The sequence below is a fragment of the Oenanthe melanoleuca genome, chromosome 8 (genome assembly GCF_029582105.1).
Source record: "Oenanthe melanoleuca isolate GR-GAL-2019-014 chromosome 8, OMel1.0, whole genome shotgun sequence".
NCBI lineage: Eukaryota > Metazoa > Chordata > Aves > Passeriformes > Muscicapidae > Oenanthe > Oenanthe melanoleuca.
Genome location: NC_079342.1, coordinates 27,309,902 through 27,326,419, shown reverse-complemented (window position 1 = coordinate 27,326,419; position 16,518 = coordinate 27,309,902). Strand labels below are relative to the sequence as shown.

Genomic DNA, 16,518 nt, shown 5'->3' with positions numbered 1-16,518 from the left:
CTTTCTGATGCAATGTTTGGTAGCTGCCACTTGTCACCCTCCAGAATTCGCTTTTGCGCCCCTAACCAATACTTGGTAGGAGTTTGCAATCTAGAGCCAGCCCCTGTGCTGGGGGAAGTTCTTGGGTACAAGGCAGTGACATGTGACAGTGCCTTGTCTCCTGATGCTGAACTGTGTGTTTTGCGTAGAGGAAGTCATGCTGGCTGAAGAGAACAAAAACTCGGGGACCTCAGCCTTAGAAGGTAAGACCATAAATGCCCTTAAAATCTGCCTGCCCTTCCTTCTGCTTGCCTAGAGCTGGAGGCTCAGACCCTCCAGCTGTGGTGGGAGGTCTGGGGAGGCCCCAGTGGGGTCTGCAGCCCAGCAGAGGGCTGAGGGGAGGTGGATTGGCACCATAACTCCTGAGAGAGTGTGGAGGCTGGGAGATGTCTGATCCCACACGAGGGATGGCTCCGGACTGGGATCACCTGGGTCCCTCCATCACTTACCAGACCTGAGCACTGATCACCAGGTCCTGATCCAACGAGGTGGCTGCTGGCAGAGTTGGGCCACTGAGACTCCAGCAGCTGTTCCTCTTGCCTTCCCAGTGCTCAGGCGAGCCACCATCAAGCGGAACCGCACGGATGCCATGTCGGGTGACGAGCACTGTGTCGACATCTCCTCTGTGGGCGAGCGGAGGCTGGCACAGAGAAGACCTCTCCATCCAACCTTGGGTCAGTGCAGTCTGCAGCTTGCTTCCCCCAAACCTCTGCCAGCTGATTATGTTCCCAGAGTCACACCCATCACGTGGAGAGTGTCACAGACCTGCCATCTCTGCTAGTTTAGCTGCCCCCTGCGCCACATAAAAATTCTCTGGATGGGCGCTCCACAAGAGCAATGTCCATGAGCCACCTGTCCTGTCTCATGTTGCAGGAGAGGCTGGAGCACCCAACTCCTTGTTCCCCTTCTTCTTCCTTCAGGTAACCCCTCGAGTCACTCTGGCCTCAAAGGTGCCAGGGTGGACGGTGCCTCCTACCTGCGGCACAAGGAGCGACTGCTGCGCATCTCCGTTCGCCACATGGTGAAATCCCAGGTCTTCTACTGGATCGTCCTGAGCCTGGTGGCTCTCAACACTGCCTGCGTGGCCATCGTCCATCACAACCAGCCAGCCTGGCTCACCCACTTCCTCTGTGAGTCCCTGGGCTTGCTGTGACGGGGAGAGCTCTGCTTGGGCAGCAAAACCCTTTTATCTCCAGTGGCTGGAGGTTGCAGCACACCCTCACTGCTTGTCTCAAGGCACACAGGGATGAGTCTCATGTTGGTGTGGAGCTGGGTGGGGAATAATCTCAGCTCCAGTCACTGTTGATGACAAAGGACCACATACAGATATTTAATTCAGCTTTGCCCTTGGCCCCATGGCCACTGGGGGCTGTCTCAGCCTTGTGAGCAAACACGGAGGAGTTGTGCTGGCTCTGTGTCCTTCAGGTCTGATGTGTTCATCATGAGAGAGAAATGCTGCCAGTCTCAGTGGGGTTTATACCAAAATTGTGAACAGTGGTGATGGAGAGCTGGCTGGAGAACCACCTTTGAATGTGCACAAGCTATTGCTGGAAAGGTGTGAATTTTCAGGGATGGGACTGGTCATGACAGAACACCCTGGTTAAAATCTTTGTGCAGAGCATGGTGACAGAATCCCAGGCTTGGAAGTTCCCAGTTATGGAGCCACCCTGAGCCCAGCATGGGCCAAGGCATAAGGTCAGGTCTCAGAAGCACTGGGGCCATGTCCTCTGCAGTATGGGCTACTGCAGAGCATGGTCACTCCCACGTGTCACCTCTGAGCTGCTGCAGTGGGGACAGCACTGCTTTCTTAGTTGTGTTATTTTTTCTCACCTTCAAAATGTCCCTGCCAAGACCCAGCTCTACCCAAATCTGCAGTAGTAGGCTCAGGCCTGCTGGGCTCCCAGCACGATGCAGTGAGGTATGGCAGCTGGTCGTGGTGAGAAGCATCTTATGGGAAAGGTGAAGAGCAAGGCTCTTGCCTGCTAAATGTTTATGAAATAGCTGGAAAGGCTTTTCACTGGCTCTTGGCTGTTCGGCTCTGTTTCCCTGGCCAAATTCCAGCCATGCAATGATTTTAATCCAGGTTGATAATATTCCCCTACAGTCTCGTGTGGTTGATGCCTTTGTAGGCTCCTCAGCTGCTGTGGTTTAATGCCAAAGAGCTGCTCTGCTCTGTGCTGGCCATGTCTGGTCCTCTCAATCCCCTGGGACACTGAAGGGGTATCTTCCCTGAAGGATTAACTCATGGGCTTGATGCTCTGTTACATACGGTTTAGCTCCTCACAGATAAAATTCCCCCATCCCAAACCCTGAGAGTCTGGGGATGCAGCATGGTCCTTGACTTGTCCCATCTCTGTAGTGTGCTGGATGCTCAGCTGGTGAGTGCATGCAGTGTGCTCCCCACAGCTCGGTGCCTCAAGCATGCTTGGGTTTTTTCTTCCAGACTATGCAGAGTTCCTGTTCCTTGGGCTCTTCCTTCTGGAGATGTCCTTAAAGATGTACGGGATGGGGCCACGCCTTTACTTCCATTCTTCCTTCAACTGCTTCGACTGTGGGGTGAGCAGCCCCGGGGATGCTGTGGGTGTGGGGGGGAGATGCTTGGCAGGGTCTGCAATGCAAGGCACCAAAGAGGAGATCAGGATGTCCCTCAGAGTGGGCAGGGAGCACTTTCTGCCAGGACAGCCTGAGACACCAGTCCTGGACGGGGTGGCGGGTGCCTCGTCTTCGGGGACATTAAGATTCCCTGCATCAGCCTATCCTGAGCCTGTCTTTGACTTGTGGCTGTGTCTGCTTCTCAGGTCACAGTGGGAAGCATCTTTGAAGTGGTTTGGGCTATATTCAGACCAGGAACCTCTTTTGGGATCAGTGTCCTACGAGCTCTTCGTCTCCTGCGGATATTTAAAATAACCAAGTGCGTACCCACCATCAGTGCCTGTCATCCTCTGTCTGAGACTGTGGCTGCAGCCCAGGTCCAGTCACTCCTGCTCTCCTGCTGATGGCATCAGCATCCTTCCAGTGCTCCAGCAATATCTCTGTTTTTCAGGTACTGGGCATCCCTGAGGAATTTGGTGGTCTCGCTGATGAGCTCCATGAAATCTATTATCAGTCTGCTCTTCCTCCTCTTCCTCTTCATTGTGGTCTTTGCCCTGCTGGGAATGCAGCTGTTTGGAGGCAGGTATGTAGTTTCAAGGCTGAGGAACAGGAGTTTCTTGGTGTTAAAGCCAAGTGATGACACCCTCTTTAGGGGCCCAGCAGTCTCCTCCTACACAAAAATCCCTGCTCGAGGGCTGCCTTTGGGTTGCGTGGGTCCTTCTGGACAGGAGACCTTCTGGTTTCTGGCACCAAATGCTCAGGAGATCTTTTCTGGAGTGGGGAAAGGTCCTCCTAAACACAAGAGAACCAACAGCACATCAGGCAGGGCTTTGGTGACCTTGGTATTCCATCCCATTTATGTTCACCTGGTTCCCTTTCCAGGTTTAACTTCATGGATGGGACCCCATCGGCCAACTTCGACACCTTCCCTGCAGCCATCATGACAGTGTTTCAGGTAGGAGCTGGGCTGCCAGGAGACTCAACAAGGGGACTTGGGACCACCTGCTCACTCCCCATGGCTGGAAGGGGCTCTTCACACCAAACAAGTTCCCCTATGTTGCTTCCTCCCTCTCCTGCACAACAAAGTGGATGGAAAGAGATGGAAATGCTTCCGCCTCTATTACAGGAGATGAAGAGTTTCAAAACTCTTCTGAGGGAGATGGGGCTGTTTGTCCTGGAGAAAAGGAGACTCAGGGGTGACCTTATCACTCTCTACAGCTTCCTGAAAGGTGATTGTAGTCAGGTGGGGGTCAGTCTTTCTCCAGGCAGCACTGACAGAATCAGAGGACACAGTCTCAAGCTGCCCAGGGAGATACATGTTGGATATTAGGAAAAAGTTTCTCATGGAAAGAGTGATAAAGTACTGGAATGGTCTGCCCAGGGAGGTGGTAGAGCCACCATCCCTGGATGTGTTTAAAAAAGACTGGATGTGGCGCTTGGTGCCATGGTCTAGTTGAGGTGTTAGGGCTTGATGATCTTGAAGGTCTCTTCCAACCCAGTCATTCTGTGAATTCTGTGAATTTAAGTGCTCATCAGTGTGCAATGGGATCTCCCTCAGGGCATCCAGCTGCACAGTGGGTTTTCCACTGTGTGGGGGCTCCTGTGTGCTGGTGGCACAGGTGTCCAGGTGACGGGGAGGGGCAGGTGACAGAGCCGTGTGTCCCCGCAGATCCTGACGGGCGAGGACTGGAACGAGGTGATGTACAACGGCATCCGCTCCCAGGGAGGCGTGCGCTCGGGCATGTGGTCCTCCATCTACTTCATCGTCCTCACCTTGTTTGGGAACTGTATCCACCGGCTGCTGGGCTTTTCCTGCTGACACCCCATCTCCTCACCCTCCCTGGGGGCTGCTCCTTCCTCCCCTCCCAGCCCAGGGAGACCCACCACACGGGTGTGGCTGTGCTGGGCGTCCCAAGGAGAAGGAGCTGTGGGGAGGTGCACTGAGGGCTGTTTTTGTGGGGTGGGTGGGGAGTTTGTGCCTTGAGATGTTGAGGAGCCATCCAGGCCACCCTCCCCTGGGAGCTGCAGATACACATGTCCTTAACAGGCGGCTTGTGCATCCTTAGCTGCTCTCAGATACTCTGCTGAATGTCTTCTTGGCCATTGCCGTGGACAACCTGGCCAACGCTCAGGAGCTCACCAAGGTACATTCCTGCTGCTCCATTTCCTTCTCCCGTGGAGAGAGTGGGGGCAAAGCCATTTAGGCTTTGAATTAGAAAAACCCTTAAACTTGCTGGTCCTTCCAGGAACACCCACACTTCAAGTATGGCTTTAACTATTTCTCCATTTTAACTGCCCTGTTCTGTGTGCCTGTCGGTCAGATGGAGATAACCCTCATCTGTTGGATGGGATCTGGTGTGGGGTGGGAAGCATTTTCCAGTGGTGTCAATATTTATTCCCCATCTGCCTACTGGGCAGCAGATGTGATTTAGGATGCAATTTAGGCTGGTGCTTAGCTGCTTTTAAGACCATGCTGGGGAATATTTGGGGAACACTAAATTGTTGGGGCACCATCTGGAGTAGGAGAGAGCTGCAAGGGTCGTTGCCACTCTGTGGAGCAGACCGGTGATCCTGTGGTGCCCAGATTTTTGTGTGCTATTACTCACACCCCTGGGGCTCACTGGGAGGCGTCAACGCTGGTGTGAATCTGACCCTAAACGGGGCATGGTGCTGGTTTGCCTGAGGGGTGTGTGCCCAGGGGTCCTCCCATGGTGGGGGGATGCAGATGGCACTGAGAGGGATGGGAGAGCCCCACGGGTACCAGCAGCATCAATTACTGAGTTTTTGAAGAGGCTGAATGCTCGCTAATGACTCCTAATGACATTCTTTGCTCCGGAGACACAACCATGCTCATTAAAGCAATGCGGTCATTCGTGGATGCCTTGCCCCCTGCTCAATTTGGGGGTCCCACCGTGCTCAGCCCAGCAGCTCTTGCCTGGAGTGGGCTGGGTTCACTCATTCGGGCAGCACTGATGCCTTGGGGAAGATTTGGTGGGGAGCCTGCATCCCCGCGGCACGAGGGAAATGAAGTGTCTCTGCAAGGGATGCCTTAAGATGTTAGCCTTTACATTTTTCAATTACTGCATAACTCCAAAACTCCATATAAAGTGTTAATTAGCTGTCTTTACATTTTGGTCGGACAAAGCAATTCCTCTGTGCCTGTGATGCAAAGACACCCTACAGCCTCAGGCCCTGAAAAGTATAAACAAAAGTGAATTATGGGGGAGCAAACTGGGGGTAAATTACTTCATTACCTGAAGCTGTAATTGGAGGATTAACCCCTGATATGTAAATGGACCAAATTTACAATTGTCTGAAAAACTTGTGACCACTTCCATCTTGGGTGTAGCCCCAAGGTCTTTAATAAACCCCCACTTTTATTCTCTTAATCTTGTCGAGCCTCTGTTCTAGGTGGCCACTCCAAGGCATCAGAAGCGCAGGTCCCCCTCAATCCCTCAAGCCCTGGCATCAAGGGTTGCCCTGCACATCCCTTGCTGCTCCTGATGGCTGAGCTTTCCCTCAGAGCCCTGACATCCCCCTGAGCAATGTCCCTTTTTCTCTGCAGGATGAGCAGGAGGAAGAGGAGGCCTTCAACCAGAAGCACGCCCTCCAGAAAGCCAAAGAAGTCAGCCCCATGTCTGCCCCAAACATGCCTGCTATCGAGTGAGTGACTCCCCAACACTACCCTGGTGACCCCCGAGCCCAGCCAGGCTTAGGAGGGCACAGAGCTGCAGCACAGCCTGGTATGGCTGCTTGGGGTGCTGCCAACATGGGGTGACTCCCTCTCTTGCCATCTTCCTGGAGATGGATGGAGGTCTAGGAGTGTGCTCCCCACGAGCAGCAGTGCCTGTAGAGAGGTGACAGCGTGGGGAACAGGCCACCAGGGAGGCCTTGGAATTGCCAAACCCCACGCCAAGCTGCAGCCTCAGTGCTTGGGCATGGTGAAAATATGCTAGAAGAGGCTTTCTGCCCCAAATATAGAGCTCAAGCACTCAGGGCTGATGGTAGGAGGCTGGGGAGGAGGAAGGTATCTCAAGTCATTCTTGAGGAGGGGTGATATTTGTTCCTGGGGAGTGTTTCTTCATGGCAGAGCTGCAGGAGAGCAGCCAGGGCTGGGGGAGAAGGGAGCAGTGGTGTCACAAATCTCCCTGGGGCTCCTTCCTTGGGAGCGAATGCAGTTAGGAAAGATGGAGCAGGTTTGTGAAACTGTGTTTGATTGTACAAAAATTTGATTTGGGTGAGAAAAAAAGCCCCAAACCATATAAACCTCCAGCATGGTGTTAAGAAGCCTTGTCTCTGCATTTCAGCAGGAGAAAATTCTGTTTTTTCCTTCCTAGCTGCCTTTTTTCTCTTTATTTTGCGGTGTCATATGGTCTAAATCACATAAAACTTTCAAAGTCAACATTGGAACGAGGCGTTTTGATTTGTTTCCCAAAACAGTACATTTCAGTACAGCTGAAGGGATTATTTTATTTTTTCCTCGTCTTCTCCTTTTTTTTTTTTTTTTTTTTTTTTTTAAATAGAATCCCTTCCCAAGGAATTTTAGGTTTCGTTATGCTTTGAAACCCAGCCAAGCTTGTGCATAGCAGCAAATCTCTTGCAGATTTGCTGAGAGAAACTGCTGTCTTCAGGCTAGTGCTGATCTGGGGGGGTCAGGGCAGCCTTGGGAATGGCCCCCTCCCTGGTTTGGCAGTGCTGGGATGCTGTGGTCCCGCATCCTGAGTGGTTTTGGGGTTTGTAAGGCCTGCCTGATCCCCCAGCAGCCACAGATTTTACCCCAGATTGGGGCTGATGGGATGTTCATAAAAATCTGTGTCTGCCCAAGTACTAGGGGGGTTTAAAGGAGGGGTGGTGGAGTCTGTATGTTGGCTCTGTTCCTGGATACCAGTGGGAATGTGTTGGATAAAGTGAGGGAATAGAGAGCTTTAGGCTGTGGAAGAGGCTGAGGAATGGACTGATAGGAGAGAGGAAGAGGGGGAGATGGAATATATTAGGGCAGTCAAGGATTTGCCCACACTGCACATCCCTGATAGAGCTCTCTAGTCATTGTCAGATAGAGCTGGTTGGCAAAACAGATCTTTTCAGCCTTTCCTTGTTGTTCTGGTGGCATTGAAAGGGGAGGTATTAATATTCATGAGGCTTTTCCCCAGCTCCTCCCACTCACCAGGATGGATTGGGGTCAGGACCAGGCAGTACGACACCACGGGTTAGGCTTGATGATACAGTCAGCGTCAGGTTTGGTGTGCTTTTGGTGGTGCTGAGCTTGTGGAGAGACAGTGGGGACAACACAGTGGTGGCCTGGGCAGAGCAGAGCTGGCACAGAAGGGAGTTGGGAGCTCAGAGCTGGTTTGTGTGGACACAGGCGGCTCCATTTCCATGTGGGCACGTTGAGGTTGGCGTGGGCGTTCCTGCTGGAGGAGAGATCCAGCAGTGTGGGGATGGATGTGTGCTCCCACATGGCCAGGGATGCCGTGGGTGGCCATGGTGGCCACTGGAGCATTGTGTTTGTAGCCAGGCACAGATGGCTCGGGGCTGCCAGATGTGTTGGTGCCGGACACGCTGCATGGACACGTCTGGAGGCTCAGGGTCCTGGTGTGAAGGGCAGGAGCTTCTCTTTGAAATGGAAAATGGAAACCCCCTCCCTCCAAATTATTATTATAATTTTGAAATTAAGGGGCTCTCAGGCAAAGATAGGGGAATTAGGAATAACAATTCTTTACTAGGAAAATTAAAGTAGAAATACAGTATTACAAAGAACAATCCCAAACCCTGCCAGAGTCAGAATCCAAGCTGACACCCGTCAGTCAGTCAGGGTGTTGGCACAGTCCCATTCAATGGTGGCTGCATCCTCCTGCAGTGGCAGATGTGGTTCAGCTGGAGCAGTGCTCCTGCAGAAGGTGCAGTTTTCCTCTGAAGGTGCAGGGATGATGTGGAAAGGTCTGGCTTTCCTCTGGAATGCAGTGGAAAGAAGGTGTCCAAAATGTCAGTTTTTATCTGGGTAGGAAAGGCTTGGCTGCTCCCCTGGCTGGAGCATCTCCCAGTGGGATGATGGAATTTTATCAGTCATGCAGTGGGACTGAATGGGCCAGCAGCAGATGATATCTTCCTGGAGGGAGGGTGGGCTGTGGGAAAGATAAAGATGATTGCCCAGCTGGTTTAAAGCTGGCCCATGAGCAGATAATATGTGCCAGGAGATCAGGGTCACTGCCCCACCTGGCTCAACAGATGGTGATAGAATACACATTGCTGGTCACACCCTGTATGGCAACCCAAGATACTCAGCCACTCGTGGGAATGCTGTGGGTGCCTGCAGTTCCAGCCCTGCCTCTAGCATGACACTGGGCCCTTCCCATGTACAGGGGAGCCATGGAGACCTCAATCACTGGCATGGCTGGAGCACCTCTCCCATGAGCTCGGGCAGGGAGGATTGAAGTTGTTAAACCTGGAGACCTTAGAGCACCTTGAGAGAGCTGAAGAGGGACTTTGGATAAGGTGGTTTTTTGACAAGTGATAGGGGTAATGTCTTCAAACTGTTAGGAAGGTTCACAACAGCGAGCTTGCCAGAGCTCAAGAAGCATTTGCACAGTGCTCTCAGGCACATGGTGGGATTCTTGGGGTTGTCCTGTGCAGGGCCAGGAGCTGGATTCAATGATCCTCCTGGATCCCTTCAAACTGAGGATGTTCTGTGTTTCTGTGATTGCATATTCTCAGGGCCGTGTTCTTGGAGCTGTGTGTTTCTGAATCTTTTCTATGCTGACACAAAGGTTAAAGCCTGGAATCTCCCCAGTTGCTAACGTGTGTGAAGGACCTTGCCAGCCCTGTTAACTTGCTCTGTGTGAGGGCTGCTCAGGTGACAGGAGCTCTGTGGCATCTCAGCCTGGCCTTCTGCCTTGTGTTTGCTGGGGAACTCCACGCTCCCCTCTGTGCTCACAGGGCAATTTGGAGCAGTTTGAGACAGCTGCTAAATATCCAGGGATGTCTCTGAGCTTCTGAAGGGCTGGAGTGGCCAGTGCACGGTGTGGGGAAGGCTCCCAGGGAGCAGTGTCGGTGTGAGTGCGGGCAGCCCGTGCCCAGCGTGGCCCTGGGGCTCGCTGTGGATGTGCAGGGCCAGGGAGGGGGAACAGCTCTCTGCGCTGCCCACACGACTGGAAGGAGGGCATTGAACCCGTTTGTTTTTCCTCCCCAGAAGAGACAGGCGGAGGAGACACCACATGTCGATGTGGGAGCCACGCAGCAGCCACCTGTATGTGGGCGGCGGGGGCGCGTGTCCGTCTGTGCCTCCTGTGCTGTCTGTGCGTCCGCGGGGCCGGGCACACCCCACACCCGCTCCCCTCCGGCCTGGCCGGCAGGGACGGGGGTGGCAATTAGCGCTCTGTGTGTGTGTGTGTGTGTGTGTGTGTGTGTGTGTCCGTGGGTGTGTGCGTGTGTGCTGTATCCCTGTGTGTGTGTGTGTGTGTGTGTCCGTGGGTGTGTGCGTGTGTGCTGTATCCGTCTGTGTGTGTGTGTGTGTGTGTGTGTGTGTTGTGTCCGTGTGTGTGTGTGTGTGTCACGGGTTCGGTGTGTGTGTGTGTGTGTGTGTGTGTGTGTGTGTGTGTCCGTGGGTGTGTGCGTGTGTGTGCTGTATCCCTGTGTGTGTGTGTGTGTGTGTGTGTGTGTGTGTGTGTGTCTGTGTGTGTGTGTGTGCTGTGTCCGTGTGTGTGTGTGTGCGTGCTGTGTCCGTGTGTGTGTGTGTGCTGTATCCCTGTGTGTGTGTGTGTGTGTGTGTGTGTCCGTGGGTGTGTGCGTGTGTGTGCTGTATCCCTGTGTGTGTGTGTGTGCTGTATCCCTGTGTGTGTGTGTGTGTGTGTGTGTGTGTGTGTGTGTGTGTGTGTCTGTGTGTGTGTGTGTGCTGTGTCCGTGTGTGTGTGTGTGTGTGTGTGGGTGTGTGCCTGTGTGTGTGTGTGTGTGTGTGTGTGTCCGTGGGTGTGTGCGTGTGTGTGCTGTATCCGTGTGTGTGTGTGTGCTGTATCCCTGTGTGTGTGTGTGAGTGTGCGGTGTGTGTGTGTCTGTGTGTGTGTGCTGTGTCCGTGTGTGTGTGTGTGCTGTGTCCGTGTGTGTGTGTGTGTGTGTGTGTGTGTGCACTGGATCCGTGTGCCCAGGGGTCCCCTTCGCTGTGTGCCGATGCCCAATGTGCGGTGGGGTGTGAGCAGTGCCCGTGTGTGGGTGTGCAGTGGGCTGTGAGCAGTGCCTGTGTGTGTGAGTGTGAGCAGTGCCCTGTGTGTGTGTGAGCAGTGCCTGTGTGCAGGTGTGCAGTGTGGTGTCAGCAGTGCCCATGTGTGGGTGTGCAGTCTGACCCGTGCCCTGAGGGGAGCAGTGCCCTGTGTGTGTGTGAGCAGTGCCCTGTGTGGGTGTGAGCAGTGCCTGTGTGCAGGTGTGCAGTGGGGTGTCAGCAGTGCCCTGTGTGGGTGTGCAGTGGGAGCAGTGCCCTGTGTGGGTGTGAGCAGTGCCCTGTGTGAGTGTGAGCAGTGCCCATGTGTGTGTGTCAGCAGTGCCCTGTGTGGGTGTGAGCAGTGCCCATGTGTGTGTGTCAGCAGTGCCCTGTGTGGGTGTCAGCAGTGCCCTGTGTGGGTGTGCAGTGGGGTGTCAGCAGTGCCCATGTGCGGGTGTGAGCAGTGCCCATGTGTGGGTGTGCAGTGGGGTGTGAGCAGTGCCCATGTGTGGGGGTGTCAGCAGTGCCCTTGTGTGGATGTGCAGTGGGGTGTGAGCAGTGCCCTGTGTGTGGGTGTTTCAGTGTGAGCAGTGCCCATGTGTGAGTGTCAGCAGTGCCCGTGTGTGAGTGTCAGCAGTGGCCGTGTGCAGGTGTGCAGTGGGGTGTCAGCAGTGCCCTGTGTGGGTGTCACAGTGCCTGTGTGGGTGTGAGCAGTGCCCTGTGTGGGTGTGCAGTGGGGTGTCAGCAGTGCCCTGTGTGGGTGTCACAGTGCCCTGTGTGGGTGTGAGCAGTGCCCTGTGTGGGTGTGCAGTGGGGTGTCAGCAGTGCCCGTGCCCGTCTGTGCTCCCGGGTGTTTCCCTGTGCCGCGGGTGTGTCGGGAAGGGCACGTCTGTCTTCTCCAGAGTGTTGTTTTTTACGACTCGGTGGCACAGGCCAGAAGCCCAGTGCAGCTCCTTCCCCTCAGACAGTCAAAATCGCTGCTCCTCAAGCCTCAGGGCAATCTTTCTACCCGGAATGTACTGGGAGAGAGGCAAGGACAGGTCCCTGGATGCAGCAGGAGGGCTTGGCCTGTATTTAAGGTGTCCCCAGGCAGGCACACCAGAGGATGGTGGTCCCTGTCTGTCTGGCACAGGGCAAGCCAGGGTGCTGGCTGCTCCCAGAAGCTGGACGTGCTGCCTGAAAGCTTCAGGGCAGCGAGGAGGCTGCTGGGGCTGCTCATCCATCAGCCTGATGCTTTCCGAAGGGGCACAAGCACACTCTCAGCCCCATTTCCACGGGACACTGACGAAGCCTTAGCACAGCCTGTAACCCTGGCGGTGGCGCTTCCTTCTCCCTGGGATTCCCAGATCCAATCCAGGGCAGGTGCTTCCCCGGGGGACGGTGTGGGCAGTCGGGATGGTGACCCCTCGCTGTCCCCCCCGGTTGCAGGAGGGAGCGTCGCCGGCGGCACCACATGTCGGTGTGGGAGCAGCGCACCAGCCAGCTGCGCCGGCACATGCAGATGTCCAGCCAGGAGGGCATCAACAAGGACGAGCCGCCGCTCATCAATCCCCACGCCAGCATCTTCCGCAGGAAGAGACCCGGGGAGGGTGTAACCCTGGAGAAATGCGCCGAGGAGCAGGGCAAGGGCGAGCGGCCGCTGGCCGAGGGGCCCGAGCAGCCGGTCCCGGGGGCCAACCCCGGCGGTGGCGAGGCCAAGCGGGACAAGGACGCGTGGCAGCAGAAATCCTGCCATGGGAACTGTGAGCCGGGAGAGCAGGACGGGGCGGGAGGCAGCATCGAGGATAGAGCCAGGATGAGACAGAGCCAGCGGCGCAGCCGGCACCGCAGAGCCCGCACGGAGGGCAAGGACACGGCTGGCATCCTGGGGAGCCGCTCAGCCAGCCAGGAGACGGGGCTGGAGGAGGCCAGCGCTGCCGAGGGGGCGCAGGACGGGGACCGGCGCGGGGACGCGGCTGCAGCAGAGGCGCTGATTCCAGGGGAGCCGGAGGCGAGCGGGGAGTCCATCAGGTTGGTACAAGAGGGCATCTTGCCATCCCCACAGCTCCTCGTATTCTCCTCTTCTCCCATCCCCGTATCTCCTCCCACCGCTTTTCCTACCCCGCAGGACAAACGGGGTCCCCGCTGGCGATGCCGATCTGCTCGGGAGCGCCAGGAAGGGGAGCCCGGCGCACGCCGCGCCCGAGCCGTGCCAGGGGAAGGTGATGGAGCAGGAGTGCAGCAGCCCGGACACGAGCGAGCAGGCGCTGCTGGAGCCCAGCCGCACCGTGAGCCGCAGCGAGCCCGACCTCTCCTCCAACGCCGAGAAGGCCACCGAGAGCACGGCCATCATGATCGATGTCCACGACTCCGCTGTGGTACAGAGTGAGGACCCTCTCTCTTTCCTGAGCCCCTCTCCCAGCCCTCGGGGACCCTGCGGGGATGGAAAGCCGCTGGCATGGCTTTTCCTATCCGCATCCCTCAGCTGCTCCCTGCAGTACCTCACTCCACTTTTGCAAGGGAGCATCCCCTGGGGCCCCTGTCCGTTTCACACCTCTTTCCATCCTCCCCTTCATCTGATCCATCATTTCCCCTTCCTCTCTGCCTGGGCAAAACTCTCCTATTCCCTGTTTTTCCTGGAACATCTGTAGCCTCCGGCAGCTCACTGTCACTCAAACCCCTTAGCAGCATCCTCGCTGTCAAGGTGAGCTGCTTTAAACAGTGTTATTAATTAAGCAGCAAGGTGAAAACTGGCCTTGTTAAACCCACTTCATCTGCTCCATCCCAGCAGCTGGTGTGTTTTCTTCCTGCCTAGTCCCTCTCCCTGTAACAGCACAGGGATTCAGAGCAGGAACAGGGGGGTGCCCGGGTGGCAGGGACACCCCAGGGTGTTGTCTGGGTGCAAGGCCGGGCAAAGGCTCTCGCTTTCCTGCAGTTAGCAACAAGACAGACGGCGAAGCCAGCCCCTTAAAGGAGGCTGAGACCAAGGAGGATGAGGAAGAAATGGAGAAGAAGAAGCGGAAGAAGGAAAAGAGCGAGACGGGCAAAGCGATGGTGCCGCACAGCTCCATGTTCATCTTCAGCACCACCAACCCGTGAGACGTTTTTCACACTGGGGCTGGGGAGGGCTGCAAGGGGAAGCACCCCAGGCATCACCAAAATCCAGGAATCCCTGTGAGAAGGGAGCTGAGCATCTCCCAAACAGGCTTGATAAGCAGCCACGATGTTCCCCAAGCCCCACGTGGCAGCGGTGCTCATGGCTCTCTCTCCTGACTGCTGATTGCTAAGCTGGGATTTTTATTCATTGTTTGTTACATTTACCTGCAGTTTTCTGCTGCTCTGTAGCTCTTCCCCAGACCCAGCAGCCTGGAAGAGTAAGCACCCCATTTCCTAGGGACTCTCCCTGCCTGGCTGTGGGGCTGAGCCAGCTGAGGAGAGGGATCAACAAGCCCAAATTCCCCTCCTTTTGCTCCTCAGGCTCTTTGCTGCCCATCTCCCCACCCTGGAAGGGGGCGATACGGGGTGGGGTGTGCACGTGGGCTGCAGCTGTGGCCTGCCAGGTGCTCACAGGTGGGCTGTGTCCCCTCAGGGTGAGGAGGGCCTGCCACTACATCGTGAACCTGCGCTACTTCGAGATGTGCATCCTCCTGGTGATCGCCGCCAGCAGCATCGCCCTCGCCGCCGAGGATCCCGTCCTCACCAACTCCGACCGCAACAAGGTGATTGCAGCCCCTCCCGCTCCCCCAGCGGGGCAGGCAGAGCTCCTGCAGGATTTGGGCTCTGCAGGATCCGTGGGATCAGGGCAGGCGCTGTGCCGTGGAACCTGGCTTCTTCCCCATCACCTTCCGTTGTGGGAGTCACCCTCAGCTTCCCACACGTGGGGTTTAGAGACCAGGATGCCTGGCCAGCTGCAAAGTGCCTTGAACTGAGGAGATACTGGTACAGGCTCTGGTATGGGGCACATGATCCTGGCTAGCAGTGTCATTTCCCAGCCACTTGCATGGGCAATGATTCCCTCCTGCCTGCACAGGCTGGGTTTGGGGCTGTCCTGAACCATTAGGGGCAAGGCTGGGTTTGGGTCAAGCAAACCAACCCAAGCTGCTGTAGCTGTGTGTCTGCTCAGCAGCAGCTGCAGAGCACCTGTGCCCTCTCTCTGCAGGTGCTGAGGTATTTCGACTATGTCTTCACTGGAGTCTTCACCTTCGAGATGGTGATCAAGGTAAGAGCCCTTACCTTGACAGGATGCAGCCTCTCTGGGAAATAGCTCAGTTTTGCAGGTCTGCTCCTAAATTTAAATGGAGCAGTGGTGCTCCAGAGTGCTCAGCACTTCCCTTAGCAGCCTTGAGGCTTCCACAAAATATGAAATCCTACACCCAGGACACTGGGATGTATCTGCAGTGCCCCTGTCCCCCAGCTTGTCTCTTCCACTTGATGTCTGAGCTGCTCATTCCCTGCCTGTTTTTCTCTCTGCATCTCCCCTCCAGATGATTGATCAGGGCTTGATCCTGCAGGACGGCTCCTACTTCCGAGACCTCTGGAACATCCTGGATTTCATCGTGGTGGTGGGAGCGCTGGTGGCTTTTGCCTTGGCGTGAGTGGCTCCCTGCCTTCCTTCAGCTGGGGTGGGAGGAGGATGCAACTGTGTTTTATGGCTACTAAACTCTGATTTGCTCTCGTATTTTATTTCTCTGCACCCTTCTGCTCTGCTTCTGGGACGGCTCCTGGCAGTGGTGTGTGGCTGCTCCAGAGATGTGTTTCTCCTTGTTTGTCAGAAGCTGGTGAGAAAGCAGGCAGGGAGCAAGGCAAGGCAAGCTGGAGTTGCTAGGAAGAAATTGGTGGTGAAAGTGGATTTGAAACAGGGCAGAAGGGGCTGTTAGAGAGGGAGAAAATGCCCTAAAGGTGCCAGAGCTGGAGTTGTACACCTGCTATGCATCTTGGGGTGCACAGAGACAGCAAAAGCAGCAGCCTGCCAGGTGGAGCTGCCCTCTGAACATGTTTGTGCTGGAGAGGATACCCCTGGCTGGTGACTTTTCCTCTGGTCTGAGGGGACATCACTCTGGAGCCCTGCAGGAACAGGGATGAAGCTGGTGGGATTTGTGCCAGCATCCTCTGTGGCATCACTGACAGGGCTGTGTGCTTGCCCTGCAGTGTCCCCAGTGAGCATGGCTTTGAGACTGGGCTCTGGGACTGAGCTTGTGGCACCTGTGGGTGCTGGGGTGTCCATGGAGGGCAGGAGCATGCAGGGATGGTCCTGCTGCTGTGATGCCCCCTGTGCTGCTGGCTGGGCAGGGGGTGCAGTGAGCTCAGGGAGGGATGTGTGCTGCCAGGGTGATGCTTGCAGGGAAGGGGCATCCCTTGGTCCCCACTGGTGCCCAAGGAGGGAGAGGAGGAGAGAGGAGAGGCTCAGGCTCCTTTTGTTGTTCTCTCTTTGTGCCTGTGACACTGGCAGCAGTGGCTGGTGACAGGGGAGGGCCTGGCAGCCATGCAGACTTGAGCCTTGGCCTTGGCCTTGTCCACAGCTCAGGTACCTGCTGGCTGTTGGGGTGGCCACGAGGTCCCTCAGTGGACTACAGCCTGTAATCCATCTCACCCCGGACTGAGCAGCAGCTCCTTCTCCTGGTTCTCACCCACTTGAACCCCTCTGGCTCGTTGCTTGTGCCTTCCCCACCCTCCTCACCCCATTCCCCACCCAGTGCTTCCAGCCCCTGCTCTCTCCTTGG

The 16,518-nt window shown here is 55.8% G+C and overlaps 1 protein-coding gene across 1 annotated transcript in view; it reads left to right on the top strand.

Moving 5' to 3' along the window:
- The window catches only part of LOC130256350 (voltage-dependent R-type calcium channel subunit alpha-1E-like), a 95,754-nt gene that overhangs the window by 47,321 nt on the left and 31,915 nt on the right, over nucleotides 1–16,518 (top strand). The window contains exons 10-26 of the mRNA XM_056497897.1: nucleotides 189–242; nucleotides 588–713; nucleotides 960–1,169; nucleotides 2,483–2,595; nucleotides 2,838–2,950; nucleotides 3,083–3,214; nucleotides 3,514–3,586; nucleotides 4,301–4,418; nucleotides 4,708–4,775; nucleotides 6,197–6,294; nucleotides 9,818–9,874; nucleotides 12,248–12,829; nucleotides 12,927–13,183; nucleotides 13,734–13,893; nucleotides 14,388–14,517; nucleotides 14,958–15,017; nucleotides 15,283–15,389. Of these exons, the coding sequence (XP_056353872.1) occupies nucleotides 189–242; nucleotides 588–713; nucleotides 960–1,169; nucleotides 2,483–2,595; nucleotides 2,838–2,950; nucleotides 3,083–3,214; nucleotides 3,514–3,586; nucleotides 4,301–4,418; nucleotides 4,708–4,775; nucleotides 6,197–6,294; nucleotides 9,818–9,874; nucleotides 12,248–12,829; nucleotides 12,927–13,183; nucleotides 13,734–13,893; nucleotides 14,388–14,517; nucleotides 14,958–15,017; nucleotides 15,283–15,389 (2,458 nt within the window). The remainder of the gene's footprint in view (nucleotides 1–188; nucleotides 243–587; nucleotides 714–959; nucleotides 1,170–2,482; nucleotides 2,596–2,837; nucleotides 2,951–3,082; nucleotides 3,215–3,513; nucleotides 3,587–4,300; nucleotides 4,419–4,707; nucleotides 4,776–6,196; nucleotides 6,295–9,817; nucleotides 9,875–12,247; nucleotides 12,830–12,926; nucleotides 13,184–13,733; nucleotides 13,894–14,387; nucleotides 14,518–14,957; nucleotides 15,018–15,282; nucleotides 15,390–16,518) is intronic.